Source organism: Periophthalmus magnuspinnatus, chromosome 16, assembly GCF_009829125.3.
Source record: "Periophthalmus magnuspinnatus isolate fPerMag1 chromosome 16, fPerMag1.2.pri, whole genome shotgun sequence".
NCBI lineage: Eukaryota > Metazoa > Chordata > Actinopteri > Gobiiformes > Gobiidae > Periophthalmus > Periophthalmus magnuspinnatus.
The window spans coordinates 20,321,800-20,340,505 of NC_047141.1; the positions used below are offsets into that span (position 1 = coordinate 20,321,800).

Below are 18,706 nucleotides of genomic sequence, written 5' to 3' on the forward strand. Positions count from 1 at the left end.
CCCCAAAAGGGATGTGGGGTGTCTGTGTCTATCTGTTATCCAGTGGGTTAGCGCTCTGTGTCTGGCCAGGTTTTCACTGGGGGCGACGGACTCCATTCATTCTCGTGACAACGGGCAGGCGATCCTCGAGCAGAGGCTGAGAGTGGAGCGCTCAGAGCAAGGGAGGGTCCACAAGTCAAGCAAAAAGAAAAACATTACACAGGCAGTGTGCAAAAGAGAGGGCAGCTAAGTGGAACATGCACACAATATGGTGTTAAGATACAACAGCAAACATGTAATGTGCTTAGGTGCAGGCATGTGGCTGCTACTGGACTACAAATAAAGCAGGTTTTCTTTTTTTTCATCTATATCAACAAAAAAAATAGTCTATTAAGAAGACAAGATGAATATTCCTAACCTATAAAATATAAACAATGCTTGAGGCTATACTACACAATAAATGGTAAAAAAAACAAAACAACATAATTAACAACAACTGCACATCACTGACATATTTGTAAAAGCCCTTTATCTCTAATCAACAGCATTAGGCAAAATGTGATTGTCATAAAAATGAGTAGTCGATAAGCAGAGTTAGCATATTGGCAGATTGATAGTGTCTATGCATGAGTGCTGTTAATGCTGATAAAATGGCCTGCGTTATGGTATGTAACCAGAGAACGGTAATAAAAGCTATATGAATGGGGACTGGCCTGTTTCTCAGGCGCCTTCATGGCACCACCCATGACACCAAAGATGTGTCAAAGACAACAGACACTCAATACTGCGCTCAGCCGCTCAGCCTACCTACACTTATGGATTATGTAGCCACTGTGCATTCATTTAAGATGTACACATTGATCTGGCATTGACAAACCATTTCATATTAGCCAGGGTTTGCTCTTTGCAGCATCAAGGGCAATCAGATGCACTATCCTGCATCAGGCTATATTTAACCTCCTATCAATCCACGTATGATGGACTCAAAGTCATGGCATGTCACGGTCACTTTCAACACTTTCAAAGATCATGAATCTGCAAAACTATTGGGAATATTTTTATTCAGATGGTTGTACCTTATATTCACCACATAGAGCCATGTCTGAGCTAGCTGTGCCTCTATATAAATCAGAATTAGGGCTATATTGATTTGCATGTATTCAAAAATGAGAAGGGTAGGACCAGCAACATGAAATGATAAATAAATGAAAGATCCACAACTGGACCAAAACTATATTTGGATTTCTATTATTGAGACAGTTGCAAAAATTAATGTCCCTGGTTAGTTAGTATTGTTAATTGGGCGTGCAAAATTAAAATGTCCACGTCACTGGAAGCCAATTCAGGCCCCTCCAGCTGCCTTTGACCTAACCGAGCGTTTCTTCTCTTTCCTTCTTTCTCTGCTTCAAGTGTCTCCAAAACTAATAAAAAAGCCCTCACAAATCCCCCATGAAGCCCACCATATGAACTGTCACATTAATAACATTGCAGTCGTATTCAAATTTTCTGTCGAAAAGCTAAAGAAAGATTGAATGCCCCGCCGTCGCGCGGCCAAAGATTGAAGACGTGTCTCATTGACATTGTTAAAAGTTTATGAAAATATATGAATTCTCAAACGTAGCAGGCCGCCGTGCAGCTCCACTCCCAACACTTCTGTTAGAGACTGCAGCTTTTAATCAAAATGATTGAATACCACAAGTTTGGATTCAGGGATTCTAATAGAGGACGGATAAAGTGTCACGGTCCAGAACTAGAAAAAACACACAGGATTACACATGCATGCATAAAAACCTCTGGGCTTTTCAATAGGTTTTCCATTCCATCTTTCTTATTGGCGGATACCATGATTTTTTTAGTGTGTAAAATGTCATGTGTGATAACTACAGTGTATACAGGGCCACATTGTGCCCTGGTTTGCTGTGTTACTTTGCTTTTGGAATTGATATGAAGTTAAAGCCACAAAAAAGAGACATATGGCATCACCAGTCGCACCCATACACACACATATTCTACACCTGGATGTATGTAGCTCTATAGAGTGTGCCAAACACGCGCCCCCAGCTGTTGGCACAGTCACATGTTCAGAGCTGCAGAGTGACAGCCAGTCATGTCTCTTTGTATCAGAGAGAGTGCAGTGTTCACTGTGGCGTTGGCAGCACTGGGCCCAAGCACAAACGGTCTCCAGAAGAAAAAAGAACTCCACTGGGGATAGCATATGACTCCTGACTGGACCACACACCGCAGCACAGACACTGCTCAAAGCTACAGCTCTGGCTCACAACAAGGAAAAAAGAAGACAGATATAGAGTGATGATAACTATAATTATTGTGCAACACTTTAAAATGTATGAATACTGATATGCACCATTATAGATATGTTGTAATATTGTAACTGCATAATTAATGTACATAAAGTTATACGTATGTTATGCAATCCATTAAGTTGCTTTAGTCTGGCCTTTTTAAATCCACATCATTAAAGCCATGTCCTTTGTATTTGTTAAATTGGAAGAATGAAGTAGGTATACATTGATACATTTTATATTAATGACACTGAATAACATTACAATCACTATTGCATTGTAATCAAGCATGTCCCACTTTGGAGGACAGTATTATTTGATTTATAAACTAATTTCCAAACTCAGAAACTAAACTAAACCGTTCTAGCTCATTCCTTAATTATTCTGCATGTCTATCTAGTTTTGTGCTGACAGAGTGTGTACAGTACGTGTTGTGACAAGCAGGTGTTGTTTTCCTCTCACTGCAGGAGGCTCGTCAAACAAAGAGCTCTAAACATCAACTTATCAATCTCCACCAGGGCGCTAGAACAGCTGGATCAGGGCAGGGGGTTCAGCAGACACATACGCACACAGAGCACGCCATAGGAGGTCACACTTGTACCTGCTGGTGTGAATGAGTGCGCTCAAGAAAATGCAGGTGAGAGAGGTGGTGGGAAAAGTGGAAAAATGAACTTATTTTTTTGTCTACTACATCTCTCCTCCTGTGTCAAAAGTATGTCAAGGAAAACATTGAACAGGAAGTGTTTTAATGATTGTACGGTATTATCTTTAATGCTTTGTCTATTGCAAATCTGGCACATTCTGCCCAAGACAAATTGCCTCCTAAGGATAATAAAGTTTAATCAATCAATAAATCAACCAACCAATAAATCAATAACGGCCACATTTATGACAAAACATCCATGTCAAATTGCACAAAAGCACTTGCTGTGTAAAAAAAAAAAAAAAATCTCTACAATAAAATTGACTTTACAGTTTATCCCATGATGATACCCATGATGAATATTGACCCCCAAAAATGATGGCTCCATCTGTCATGTATTGAATGATATAGTAATAATCATGACAGGCCTATTGTCACCTAAAGCGTGTCATGTGAGCTCTTAGTTTACCACCAAAAACAAATAAGTCCAAAGTTATTGTTTTTATTTATAGAAGCATAAACTATAGGTACAGAGCACAACATTTACAGTGTGTTCACTCCGGGGCGTCAAAAACGCGTTGGATGCCTTTTCATTTGAGGACAAACAGCTCCGATGCATATTGTAGACGCCATTGATGCACATCAGCGTCCGTTGTGGTCTGCGAGTGCCTTTGGATGTTTTATTTTCCCTGTGTCTTCAGACCAGGTTGAGAGAGTAGCTTTAGTGTATTTATTAGATCAACGGAGGTGATCGGCTCGGCGGAGACATTCCTTTATGCTAGCCGGTGCACCCAGCATGAGTAAGTGGCCGCTAGTTTGTAGCTGGTGTCTTTCAACTTTTTCCAGATAATGACGTAGCTAAATCACTGGAGTATAGTCTCTGATTGGTTGAAGCTGCACGTCAAACACCAAAAGTTCAGCTTTTTCAACTCTGGCATCTGACGCTTTGGACACACGAACAGAGCGTTCAAGGCGCAAACACGAATGCTCAAGACGCGCTGCATCAATGCCAAATTTGCACCATTCTGACGCTTGAAAATGCACCGCAAAAACATATGACGTCCAAGACAAGAAACCACCATTGACTTTGCATGTAAGCTCGATGCCCCTGACGCCCCGGTGTGAACGCACCATTAGCCTTTTCTAGCTCTTGTTTTCACAATAATGTGTTATCTGCCAAGTTCATCTTTGTAACTTTTATTACATGCGCTATTGTCTCTCAATGTTTTGTTGATTAATACTCCTGTACATGGTCCCTGTAAAATAAATAAACTAAATACAGTGGATTTGTATGTTGATGGACAATGACTGAAGCCAAATAATCAGTGTTTTCCCAGCACACTATGGTTGCTGTGGTTTGAAGGCATCAGAGTTGATTGGTGTATGACAGGTGGGCAGAGACAGCCACATTCACCTGCACCTCAATGCCTGATCTCCCCTGTCAGGCGCCTCCCTGCTCCTTAAACAGGCTGCAGAGTCACAGCTATCATTCTCCTCTCTGCCCCTCCCTCCACTGCCCCTCTTCATGTTTGATTCGCCCTTTCATTATCTCTCGACGAGGGAGGAATTGGAGGAGAGCAGGGAGGGAAAAACACCAGCGGAAGAAGAGGGATAGTGGCGAGGTCTGAAGAGGTTTTCAAATGCACTGAAGCCTGTCACATTACAAAAACATGTCGCTTTAAACTAAATGTGAAATATCAGTAATTGAAGCCATAAATCCACTGTTGTGTTCTCCTCTCACCACCTCTCTCTCTCTCTCTCTCTCCATCCCAACTCTCCCTCGCTCTTTTTTTTTCCACTTTTGATGAGCGGTAAATTGGAAATTATTTTGTGTTGTAATGCCGCTCTCAAACGTCTCCACATTACCATGCTTCACTCAAACTCTGACAGGGAAATTACTCAAGTGTCAATCTGGCTATCAAAGGAGGATGGGAAGTGAGGGAGAGGGGGAAGGTACAAGGAGGTAAAGCTTGATCAATAGGAGAAGATGATGGGGGTTTTAGGGACCAATCATAAAGCCTCTTTGGTGATTGAATAAATCAGACCTGGTGAAATTTAGCTGTCACTATTAGCCACCTCCTGAGTGTTCTTATTAGTGTGTGTGCCATTACAGACTGAGGCACCATGTGAGAGCAGAAGCAAATTAACCATAATTGCAGATAAGGAAAAATAAGAGGGGAGAAATGTATAGAATCAGGCAAGTTGAATAATTTTGCAGTATGACAATAATTTACGGTCTATGTAAGGTTGATGATACCAACTGTTGTCCTGCTGTCCTGTTGTTTAAAGCGTATTTGTCAGCGTGTGTTTCAGTTGCATGTGTGTGGGATAGTAACTGATATAACAAGCCACATGAAGCCTGCCTCCAGCTGGTGATCATTACAGCACAAACACCAAAACCTATTGTTTCCTATTTTGATACATAATAGCTATACAGTGAACTAATTAGACACGAGTGTAAATAAAAAAGGGGTAATTTGGTAAAGGTTCACCTGTGTGTTAAGTGTTATATAATCAAATGCAAATGTTGAACATGGCTGTGTGTGGTGAGATGTGTGTCCGTAATGACCGGTGTATTGCAGCAGTATATACTGTAGGGAGTAAGAAAGAGAGATCGAGCTGAGAGTGAGAACTCCTTTATTGCTCAATGCTAAATTAATTGCACCAATTATTCACAGAGAGAGTTGTCTAGTGGCGGCCTTCGGGGGGCGAGGCCCTGACCGCTCTCCCTCATTTTTAATTGGCTGTCCTGTTGAATAATTGATTGGAGCAAATGTGAAATGGATGGGAAGGTCCAAGTGTCTTTCATCACAACGGGCCCGGCGCTCTGACAGGCGGCCACAAACAAACTCTGCTGCTGCACGCAATAAACAAACTGCACACAGAGAGTTCAGGCTGACCACTGCAGGGGGAGCAGGAGGGGGACAAGAGGGGGACAGGAGGGAGACAGAGCTGGAATATGCCCAGCTACACCAGGACAACAGGCCCTGAACAATGCCAAATACACACAAATATCACTCAGGGATCCTGCTACAAAACTGTACTGTAATGAACAACAGCTCCTTTCAAATGTAGTTTTGGCAAAAGTAGCACAATAAGACACAATTAATCTTACTCCAAAACACATTGACCTTGCTTTAAGTTATTCTAACTACTTTTATAATACTTTCAATGCTATTGCTAACAAGGACACGATTACAATGTTATGCAAATGATGCTACTTCATGGTAATTTCTGATAATTTGAAGAAAATACTATTTCCTACTAAAAAGTTTGGATAATGTTAGCAATTAAGATGCGCTTTTCATAAAACGCTTTCAAATATTTATTATAGAATTTTCCTTGGGTAAATAAAACATCCAAAGCCAAGATAAGACCAAGATAATATTGTGTCTCCAATGCCTCCTTAATTTACACACACATTATCCCAGCACACACACTAACCCCTTGGTAATCAAAGGCTATTAACTCTTAGTGCTTTCGCAACAAAACAGATGTAAGATTCATGAGTCCCTGCCCGTGACTGTTGTCTTTGCCACAGGCTAGTAAAGAAACAATTAGTGCGGAGCTGGCCTCACTGTCCGCCACAATCGATAGTCCCTGATGGTCTCCTAAGCCTATTGACTAGGGCCTGTTCTTCTGGCTGACCTCACATCTGGAGCAGCCGACAGATGCCTCAGTCAACCTATCCGTGCCCTGGGAGAGGGTTACCAGGTTAAACAGAGCCCAATCCATGCAAACAAGCATCTCGACAACAATAGCTGCCTCCGCCTGTGCATAGGGGGGTTAACCAACTGGCAGTAATTTTATGGAAAAAGAGCAAACATGCAGTGAATGAGCAACAGCAACGAGCTGTTACACCTGTAGTACACAAATGCATGGAGTACAAGTTTGTAGAAAGGTTGTGTATTATATTTTGCTTTTTTCATGTGAACCTCATTTAAATACTGTTTTTTCTCTGTTGTGGTGAGATCTTTTTATGTACTTTTGGCTTTGTTTAATCATGCGTTTACAAAACTACACAGTTCTCTTCCAAATCAAATTAGAAAATCTCAGCAACAACAACAACAAATCAATTAAAAGAAATAATACTTAAGATGTGTTATACTTTGAACTGACCAGAACAGTGGCAAGGATGAGCTATAACTGATACAAATGGACATAATCTCATCTTAATTGGTGTGATGCATAAAAAGTTTGACAAGCTGACTTCTACACATATCATGTACCAATCATCAGCAGCCTCTGTGGCACTGAATCTACTGATGCTCCTTGTTTGTGTCCTAACAAAACCTCCTTCGCAGCTGCATGTCTGAACATCTGGACTAACCTCGCTACGACATCCCCAAGTTGTATGAAACCGTATGACAGTAAGGTAGGTGGGGTTAAACCGTGATAGAGGAGGTGAGGACAGAGGAGGCAGAGCAGCTGTAAGGATGAACAGGGTGCAGTGGTGAACAGGTGCCACTCCCACTGACAGGCTGCTCTGAGCCCCAGCTCTGAGCTACAGACCCACCTGTCGGCCCACGCAGGCTCTGAGCCCATCGGGCTGCGAGCAGTTCAGGAGGGCGCCTTCTCCTGCCCCTCGCCCACCTGCCTCCTCTTCCTCAGATGGCACCTAAATCTGGCTGCTGGGCTCACAGATTGACATGTATGAAGACACATAGCAACACACAAACTCTCATTAGCACACGCAAATGCCTGTACATATTCATAAGCATGAGAACATGAGAACGCATGCACATAAGGCCAGGAATATATGCAAACTAACACAGTACTTCAATGTGCACACATATACTGGGGTTTTATAGGTCACATTGCCAGAGCTCAATAGGGTTATAATTATTATGTGTTGCAGCAATAAACACAAATGTTTATAAAATATACAACTCAAACACATCTGATATAGTACAAGGTTTTATTTATTGTAAGAGAAAGTCGATACTGTGATTTAGGCCACCTTCCATAAAAAACAAAATATATTATCTATATAGATCCTGTACAGGTATCACATAAACGTAAGCAATCATTCTAACCAGTCCAAACATAGATAAGCTAAGAGTTGTTATTGAATAGCAAACTCATGTAGCATGTCCTTCAAATATGAAGAATGTTGTAACCATGACCTTTAGCATGAGCTCATTTCTGTGAACTAATGCGGTAAAGTACATTGACTCTTGGAAACATGAGAAACAAAAAGCCTCTTCACTAAGAATCAGTCAGTACTTCAATCAATCTGTCAATCAATACAGAACCTAACCATCCATCTGTACACGTCACATCAGACCAGCCCTCGTGACTTCATGCAGATTATATTACAGGACAGAGCAGAGCTAGGGAGGTGCAGGTGCGTTTAACAAGCTTCCCCTACCTTTCTGCCCTCCCCTCCTTGCGACGCTGTGTTGAGGAGGGCAGTAATTACTCTGGTGTCAGCGCTGCTTGGTGCGACTCCTCCCCCGGCAAGGGGCGGCGGGCATCCATAACCCATCGTCCTGCCATGGGGTAAACGCCGGGCCATCCATCACGCACCCACTTGACAAATACCTTCCATAATAGAAGTTTATTTTTATGGGAGGCTGAATCAAGGACTTTCCCATGCATACAAAAACGTGTCACAATTATTTATGGCTTGTGCTGAGACGCACAATATGTCATATCAAAGTCCCATCCCGCTTCCTGGCGCAGCTGGAAGCTGCCGGCGCTTGGCCTGTCGATATCTGTGCTCGCTATCAATAATGTGGAACACCACCACGATAAGCCTGAGGATTCGGAGGTCATATTCAACATAGACACATGCACGCGCATGGGAGATGACACACGTGCACGATTCACATGCATGCATGGACAGGGACATGTGAAAAACTCACATCTGATGACATACATAACAGTGCTTTCAAACTCAACAAACAAAGACACAGCTGCACAGCACTGAGGATTATGGAAAAATAAAGCACGCTTATAAGTTAGTCCTTACACAATTTACAACTACACTTTTATCTTTTTAATTGATTGCCTTATGCATTTTCCTATGTGAGATGAAGGTAAGAAAGGCTTTGCCCCCTGTAGTGCACAAATTGTTTAAGCATAGGTTATCTACTGAATCTGTTAACAGTCACTGAACATTTCATTGGTACTGGCTTGGGGTGGACACAAAAACTATATTGGTTTACAGCTCTCTGTTACTGGCTATTGAAAGCAGATTGCATTTACAATAAAATGGTCAAATAAATTGCAGGGAAAAAATACAAATGTGTCATGTTGTATCTCTTACAATACTGAAGATTTATCACACATTCAATGAAAGCCTCTAAGCAAACAAAGCACATGCAGCAAATTCACAAATGCATTTTCCCAACACTTCCATCTAAACAAAGATGTTGTGAGGCTGATCTTGACCTGCTCACGGGTGCCAATCACATCGTTGTCAGTCAAAATCACAGCTAAGCCTGGACCAAAACAGAATAGTTGCCCAAGTGGAGCAGCTGATTTATATGTCTTTGTGAGTGAAGTGTGCATGTACATCCGTGTGCAACAGAATAATCTCAGATGGTACAAGGGCAATCTAAAGAAAAAACGAACAACATAACAACTTAAAGGAAATCCCTCCACTGCAGCTCGGCAAATCTGAGAGCTGTCAGTCAACGTGAGTGGCAACCCCTTTTGCCCAGAGAAACGGCAATAAATTGGGTTTCCTGATAAGACCCAGGCATCTCCGGCACAACGTCTGACCAAAAAAAATAAAAAGAGAAATGAGCTGCTTTTCCGTAGGCCACTTGAGCTCTGTCAATCAAGATGACTGGCAGGCTCACATGTCGCCAGTGGAGAGAGCAATGAAGGGAAAAAATAGATTAACGTACAGAAGAGGAGACAGGGAGAGAGGGAGAGAGAGAGGCAGCATTAAGCCTGGCTGCAAGAAAATGAATAAATATGATAAATATGATAATTGAAATGATGAGATTTGGGTACTTGGTATTGGATTCTGCTATGTGCCCAAAGGGATTAGCCCTTCATTCACTGTCATTTTCAGCCTTGTTGCCCTAAACTCCCACATAACGTAAACACAGTGAGCATACAAAACATGCAGGCAAAAATACATACATTTAACTACAAAAATGACTACTACCAGGTGTAAAACTCAGAAGTAGTAGGAGGAGGTGATAGAAAGTAGTCATCAACAAACCCACAGGCAAAGGAAAAAGAAAAAAAGCATAATAAAAAAGGGAAAATGTGTGGATAGCAGCAGGAGAACTTTGTCCTGTGAAGACAGAAGATGTATGGCTCAGAGGCGATAGTAGCACCAGTAAATGATTACCTTTTTACAAACTGGGCCTTTGTAATAAAATGCGTAGGGGGGAGTATTATCAATTCAGCTGCCTGGTGAAGATAGCATTTCTGAAACCATGGTGAGGCTGATCCTAATCTAGAGAGGAACTAAATCTGTATTCCTCCGTGCAGGTCCAGGAAGGTCCAGGTCTGCAGAGAGTGTGCATGTGCTCCTCTGAGGAAGACATGCTTTAGGGCCTCTTACACCTGGGGGCCAAACATTTATAGAGATGTAAAAGTTAGGAACAAAGTGCAACTAATAATTATTACTATTAAATAATTGGGGGACATTATGTTACAAGAGCTCCCAATAATGAGCTGAAGTCCCATAAACTAAGATGTAGCTGTGGAGACACTAAAGCAAATATTTTCTTTCTACGTTCACTCTTTTCTTTCACTCTCTTCTTTTAATGAATGTGTCTTCATCATAGCCTGTACATAGAGTATATTTTTTTAGTTTAATAAACAACCTTAAACTTCACAAAGTATACAAAGGTGCAATCTATCAGCTATTGTGTTAACTTCAGCATATTTACACTGCTGTCAATGCTCTTTGCTGACACATTGATTAATCATGCATTGTATTGATTCAAATAAACTATTCGAGTTTCTAATAGCTATTGAGACAGACGTGTTTATAGACCATAGTTGATATGAAGATATGGGCAGCTAAAATAAAAGATTTCAAGTCAAGTTTTATATGCATTTCTCAGCTCATGGGCTAGATAATGTTTAAGATGTCTGATGTTGGTGAGAGACACTGACAGATGATACACACACATACAGTGAAGGAGCACCCCAAGTCTTGTCTGATAGGAGTCCAAACAGAATATAGAGACAAGCAGGCATCAGATGGGCCAGCAAACAGATAGGGTGACAGATAACATGGCACAGACTCACATCAGTCACTCTCCACTTCACAACAAACACACTGTCGCCGCTATAGTGAGACGTCATACTAGATACAACATCCCGAGACACCAGCTCGAAAGAGACTGATGAAGCCAAGGCACAGTGAGGGGCTACAGTACAGATGTTTTCAAAAGATACCAAAACTAGCCAGCGGCGTCAATACACACAGCTACAGTATATAGAGCAATATGAATAAGATTACTTTTGTAGGATATGGTTCACATATTTGCAGAAATAACACTCTTTCCATAGACAGTTTCATTCACAATATCACTTTCCACTTAGGGAACAGTCTTATATTACGCAACACCAACTCTTGTGAGCTTTAAGTCATGCTAAAATGTTGTTCCATCATCAAAAGTATACCTAGAGTTGTGTTTTGTTTCATTCACACATGTTTGAGTAACTCTTTATTACAAGTCTGTCAATATCACCAAAGCTCAAAATGCTCTGTTCCACCTTGTGATGTTATGTGTAGTGGTAGTTTTCAAGTTAACAACAACATTTTGTTCAGTAGAGATTGGCAATACCAGAGCTGAAATTATCCAAATCATTCTAGTGAAGGTGTGCAGAGTTTAAAAACACAGTGGAGCACTTCCTGTATTATCGCATGACATCACAAGGTGGAACATAGTGTTTTCTATTTGAGAGAAGAACTCAGCCTAAATATGCAAGGCTTGTGTGTTAAACATGTGTGAATGGAACAAAACACAACTGTAGGTATGTTTTTGATGAGGAAACGACATCATACAATAGATCAGGAAATAGCGTAATATGGGCTCTTTAATAAGGTTTAATTTTAAAAAATGAAAGTGAAGAAAACGGAATTAAAAATCACTATTCCTGTGGTAGTAGTAGCAGCACAAAATTAATGAAATTTGAAATGAATTTATAGTCCCGGTCTTTTATTTACATGACAAAGTAGTGTAGAAGTAATGTAACAATTGTCGCAATTCCTTGAGTTCATTTTGCTCCCGTACAACTCTTAACTATTTTCAATTTGTACATATTTGACAGTCTATTTATTTGGACTGTTTTGACATTATTTGCAAAAGAAATCTGAATAAATGTCTAATAAGAACTCACCAACCCCAACCATTATTAACCAACCCAGTCCAAATGTTTATAGAAGTATGCATGAATTAGCTGCAAACTGTATTTTTCTCTTTTAAAAAAAATTACAAAAGTTTTCTTCTCTCAGCTTTATCTTTTTTCCCCCTTTTTCGCAGGTGTCAGAACAGATTTCATGGCCTGTGCATATGTGTGAATTTGCCACACCCCCTTTGAGTGCTAATTTACCCTTTTAGGTTTAATCTCCCTGTGAGTGGCTTTCCTCGCCCTTTAATTAGGCTATGGGGAGTCGACGCCAACACAAAACACACACACAGGCTTAAGATTTCCAAGACACAGCCACTGTTACTAATACATGCACATACACATTGATACACACTTGAAACACAAAGTCCCCAACTGGAGCTATGCTTGAAGACAGTCGTCACCAGCCTCTGTGGGGCTATTCCACACCCGGGCTCTCCTCAACTGCACCGGCACAGGAACAAGGACAAGGGAGAGGAAAGAACATGGTAAAAAGTGAGCTATCCAAACCAGAGAGACAGCAAAACTATTGATCCAAACTTTCTACATTTCATATTTGTATCAAGAGAAGTTACAAGAACCAGACTTCAGCAGAACTATGTCAATATTGTATAACTTCACAAGCTTCAATTTTCAGCCCTGCACTTTCTATGCAGCAAACTATGTGATGACAGCATCTGCTAACCTTGAGATATTGAATGTTCGAACAAAGACCGAGTTACAGGTCAGATATGTGGAAAGGTGAACCACTCACTACAAGACTTTTTTTTTCAAATTATTTTAGAGAAAAATGAAAAGAAAGAAAGAAAGATATGTTTAACGCCATTCTCTGGAAAATTCCAAGCAACATCTATATACTTTTCATGTAATTATCATCACCGGCACAAGTAGTAAAAGCGTTTTCTTCATCAGCAAACTGGCTTCAAAATTGCCCAAACAAACCTTTGCGATAAAGTGGGGAGTACAATAACAAAAGTCGTGATAGTCCCTTGTAATGGTAGAAATAAGAGGGCACTTAATTGGGGTCTGATAGTCTAACAGGCAGCCCCTCTGATTATCAACTCTACACATTGGCTTAAATTAGCCCACTGATGAGCAGCCAGGGGATTCAATTATGCACAGGCAGAAATAAGGGCTCCTAATAGGCCACTGTATCAGGAAACAGGAGCCTGGGCCGGGCTTAAGCGCTCGTAATTGGTTGTTTAGTTTGGAAAGTTGAGTCTGTTAGTAATTAGAAATGCTGAGATGTTTGGAGAGCCACCAAAGAGACGACACGTGGCGTCTGGGCAACAAACAATCCTCCAAAGGTACAGAGGTCAAAGGTCAGTGCAGAGGGAAAGATCAGGGGAAAACTGCACTGTTGACTCTGTAGAGGTCATAAAGATCAAGTGTACATAATACGAAAACATTATTTAAGAACTGGCTTTCCACAGGTTTTGTTTAGCACTTGCTCTGTATTTCTAGTAAGAAAGAGAGGTTAGCCTTTAGCTCTGACTGTGTTTGTATAGTGAACTGAGAGCGAAGGCCTGAATTATGGAAAAGGCTTTATAGGCGGCGCTCTGTCGGGTCTTATATTCAGTGTCCCGTGCAGGAGAGACAGCACTGCCTCAAGCCTCCTGATCACACATCACTCACTTTAGCACTGCAGTATTCAGTTTGCTCAGATACTTTATGGTGTACTGTGTGCCATCATAATATGCATACATACTTTTAGGTCATAAAAAGCTTTCAATGAATAAAATACAAAAACAGTTCCAGATAATTAACTCAACAGGTACACTACAGAAAATAAAAAGATATGAATAACTGGAAGTAAATATACGCATCTTTAGTTATGTATGTGTGAAAATGTACAGTTGTTGATTTAGTTTAACATCACCGATGGAGTAACAATCCTTTATTCTGTGTTTTTATTGGCCCGATTGAGTGAAAATCTATGAACACCCATTCAGTAATTTGCAAGAAGTGAAGGGACAGAAACAAAAGGTGGTTTGTTGTGGCTGATGTGTGATGAATGCTGCCGTTTGGGAGAGTTTTCATGCTCATTCAAGCAGGTCATTATGCTGGGGATTGTTGCCTGCACTGCCCATACTAGTCCTGCAGTGGTTTAGTCATGTACGACCGGAGCTGTGCACAACCCAAAACCACACGTCATTGCACATCGTATCGCTAGGGCAGATGGGAATAAAAATCTAACAGTGATCTCAATCCTGTAACGATGCGGTCATATCATGATTCACTATTTCTCTATTTTATGCAGCTGTCTGCTCAAACACGGACTCTTTATCCCACCCACTTCTCTTATTGGTCAGCCTCTATAAAAGTCTGAGTGAGTGACATCTGGATTTAACCAATCACAGTCAACTTTCAGAAGAAACAGATGACTTTATTTACTTCTTAAAGGTAATAGAAAAAAAAAAGATGTGCATGAATTGTGACAATGTTTATTTTATTTTTTTTAATGTCCACCCTTAATTGCAGTGTTCATTCTTGGAGAAATATATTGTTTAAATAATATTACTGTTACAAGTGTCATTTGCCTTTCTACATTACTGTACAGAATTTGCAGCCAAAATTGGATACCTTTTTTAAGCATTTATTTAATGGTACCACTGTTACTAAGTCAAACTAATTGTGTCCCAATGTGTTTACCTCTTACCTCTTTTATCACTGGATTACCATGTTTTAGTCTGAAAAAGTTTATAAAAGATGCCTAAAAAAATTCTCATCTTGAGACAACAGAGACAGAATGAGGTGACTTTACATTGTAGTGAACAGAATGACTTTTTTCATTAATGCCCATCAAGGAAAAGCAACATAAGGACGATGACACAAAGACGCAGGTTCATCACTATTGCTGACGACTTGAAGTCCTATAGGTGTTTTTCAAGAACTGTTGTACAATGTTTTACACATATTTCCCCACATCCAAAAGTGTCACATATAGCACATTGTTATTAAAAGCAGATGTTGATTTTATCGCTGGTGTCTGTGGCTTCATTCACCACGTCGACACTGTGTCATCTGCCGGGACACGCACACCTGTCCTGAACAATGCAACACACAGCTGGGACACAGAACACTCCTGAGAGTAATGTTTTATTACATGAGGAACAGAAGGTGAGGGAGAGGGAGAAGCTGCTGCATAACTTAAGTAAAAGCCATCCAAGCCCATATTTGTGTACACATTTGTTTAATAAGGACAAAATCTATGCAAACAAATACATTTGCCTGTGGTTGTAACTGTGTATTAAGATCATCACTTACAAGGCCAGGTCTCCTGCAGTCCTCTACAGTAGCCATCCATCATGCATTATTAAGAAAACACAATCTGCATAAGCAGCAACAACGCCTTGAACAAGTTTCTTTATTTATCTGTATTATCTTTTTAGGCATAAAGCAATGGTTCTAAGCACTCAGATGCTGTTAGCTAATTACAAAGCATTTGATCTCCATGCCTCCAAGATTAGCAATTTGCAACCTTGGTGTGAAATTGGAGGAATATTTCACAATTAAAAATAGTGGAGTGGAGGAGCTCAGACAGAGCTAATGGCGACACCCCACCTGTGTGTTATGGTCCTTAAAACTTGCCAGGACAAGAGCTGATTTAACAAAACCAGAGCCCTGAAACCAGATGACCTCGCCAGAGGGAACAAAGTAAAAGAAAATGGAACATTTCCCCAAGCCACGCCAGTCACTGAGTGCTTTCAGCATTTTAACTAGAAGAAAGTTGGAGCAGTGGTAATTTCGGTGCAGTCGCAGCCCTCTAAGATACCTGTAGCTCCACTTCTACTGCAGTGTGCAGGCTGAGATCACACACGTACTGACACTTCTCTTTGGCAAATCTATCTGCACATCGAGCAGGGAAGACAATTGTCATTACCATTTTATTAAAATGTGTCGTATCAGCTGAATCTTCCCCTCACACATCTAACCTCTTTTCTCTTTGCCTCATCTTCCTCAAACTCTAATCATCATTCCTCTCCATCACTGGCTGGCTCTAATTCTGTCTTCCTTCAATGCAAAGGACCTCTGCTTTCATCCTTGAGAAGGGCTTTAATTCGGAGTACGATGCTGCATAAAGAAGGGAACTGAAGAAGGGTAGGGTGATATGGAGAGACAGAGCAGCGGCGCCCGAGACGTTGCCGTGTCAATCAATCGGGGGGCGCGGGGCGGCGAGGGTCCGTGACTAGGCTGCTTTTGATCTATGTCTTTCAAAGAGGGAGCGGTGGGAAGGGCCATCACAGGCCATTTGCCTCTTGCTGCTGGCCCTGGTGCCACTCTGACAGAGAGCAATCACAAGCAGGTTAATTCAACATCTACCTTCTTAATCTTTTTCTCCCTGTCTCTTTCTTTTGGTCTGGTTCTGTCTACTTAGATGAAACACAGCTCCTTCCCGTACCACCCCCACTCTGCCATTCTACGTTTGAACAGGTAGAAACCCAAGTTCACTTCCCATGCCTTTCTCAAAACCCTTTGGTCTGAATAAGCTACTTTTGAGAAGGTTAGCTGTTGATTTCTGTCTTTGAAACAGCAAAATCATGTGGAGTGGGAAAAAATTGAAATAAAAGTACATATTGTATTTTAACTTTTTCTGAGTCCTATGTAGCAAATGCTTTTTTACAGCAAAGAAAAAAAAAAGCCAAAGCATGGGTCATCTGCGCATAAGGACAAACTGGCAAGATGCCCAAAGGAAGAAAAGGACTTGTGAACGTAAAATTGAGTAAAGGTTATATGGATAGTTTAAGAGAAAGAGGTGTTTAAGAGTCAAGGGTAGAGGGGTAAATGTCATTTAAAGGGGACCAAGAGAAGCCCAGAGGACACAGCGGTATGCTCTTGTTTTAAAGGGAAAGTTTTAGGGTCAGAGCATGTAACCATCACATTTTACTATCATCAACCCCACAGTGAAGCAGAATACAACCCTTTGCATTGTCCCAGTCTGGCCTGTGCTGCTCCCAGCCGAGTCCACTGCTTTTATGTGAGGTCAGAGGGATAACAGGATCACGCTTGTCCTCCCTGCTCCTCTGAAGGACAAGCACTTCACCGATTGGATTTGGAAGCCCTCAAGGACAAAGGAGGTACATGGAGACACAAAGAAACCAATCGTGGAGGTAAAAGATTTCATCTGTCTCTCTGGCCTGAGTGATTGGCAGGGATGGCTAAGACCTGCAATCTTTGAGAGCTGCCTTTTGGTCTGTGATGTTTTCAGTGAATCAAGTTGTAACACAATGCTGATAGAGGGCAAACAGTCACAAAGGATTTAACAAACTCAGACCTCAGAAATAATAAAGCCAGGGCCAGGCCATGATGGAAGAGTAAGGCAAAAGTGGGTATGAACTGCTACCTCCTATCTATTATAAAGGATTTTTGGTATTAAAAAACAAGATTATTGGTTTCACATATGTACCAGCAACTAGTACTAATATGTAGGAAAACTAATCACTTTAGTAAGTCACATACTGATAGTAATGTCATTGTGTGCTGCTAATAATTCAAAGGTGTTGTGTTGAAAAGCACTGACTGATATTGAATTAGAAACTGGTTGTTACCTGCATGTAGGTAGGCCAAGTCTGGGTTCTCGATATCTGCGTGACTCTCCTTCAGATGGTTCCTGAACTCATTGGGTGAGTTAGTGGCAAAGGAACATTTGGGACAGTTGTACATCTTCACCCCCTCATGCTTGCCTGTGTGGAGGATGTGCTTCCGGATGTTCTCGGCACAGTTCGATCTACAGCCAAAACAAACACAGAAAAAAGGTCTTGAACAATACCAAAGGAAAGTTGTGAAAGGTAAAACTGTGTAGAATGCTGTCTGGTGTCCTCCGAAACAATGATTCACATCGCTGAATCTACTTCAATGAATTATTCGAGTTATGAGTAGATTCGGCTAATTAGCACAGAGCCAGCACATTTGTGCCTGACATGCAGTTTTATTGTGTGCATGTTGAAGAGGCTGGTGGGTCTGGGGGCTGGTCGGAGAGGCCAGGCCTATAGAGCGCTACTGCGGGGTGTAGGATGTAATGATGTCAGCTCCGGAGTCACACACAAGCCACTGCTGATTAATGATGCTGCCTGACCTGCTCCTAGGCTCTATCTAAACCTGCCCGCAGACACCCCTGTGTGTGATACTGGCCCCGGATGGACCTATGCATACACAAGCAAACAAAATACAAAATCTCAGATATGACATGACAAAGGTGTTGCTGCGCTGTATAGACATGAAAACAAAATGAACCACACACACGTGCACATGGCGCATACCCATAATGCATCATGCAGCAGCCTGCACAGTGCCTCATACACACACATAAACAGCAGCATCAGTGTTGATGGATGGGGCACTCGTGCTCAGTTTGGACCTGACATTCTCGGACAGTATAATACGCAATTACTCTCCCTTATCACCTTGGCCGGGACAATAAAGCCTCATAGTGCCATAGCTCACGCCAGCC

The 18,706-nt window shown here is 41.4% G+C and overlaps 1 protein-coding gene across 1 annotated transcript in view; it reads right to left on the minus strand.

The window, feature by feature from the left end:
- The window catches only part of znf407 (zinc finger protein 407), a 115,313-nt gene that overhangs the window by 17,018 nt on the left and 79,589 nt on the right, over nucleotides 1-18,706 (minus strand). The window contains exon 9 of the mRNA XM_033981046.2: nucleotides 17,805-17,983. Within this exon, the coding sequence (XP_033836937.1) occupies nucleotides 17,805-17,983 (179 nt within the window). The remainder of the gene's footprint in view (nucleotides 1-17,804; nucleotides 17,984-18,706) is intronic.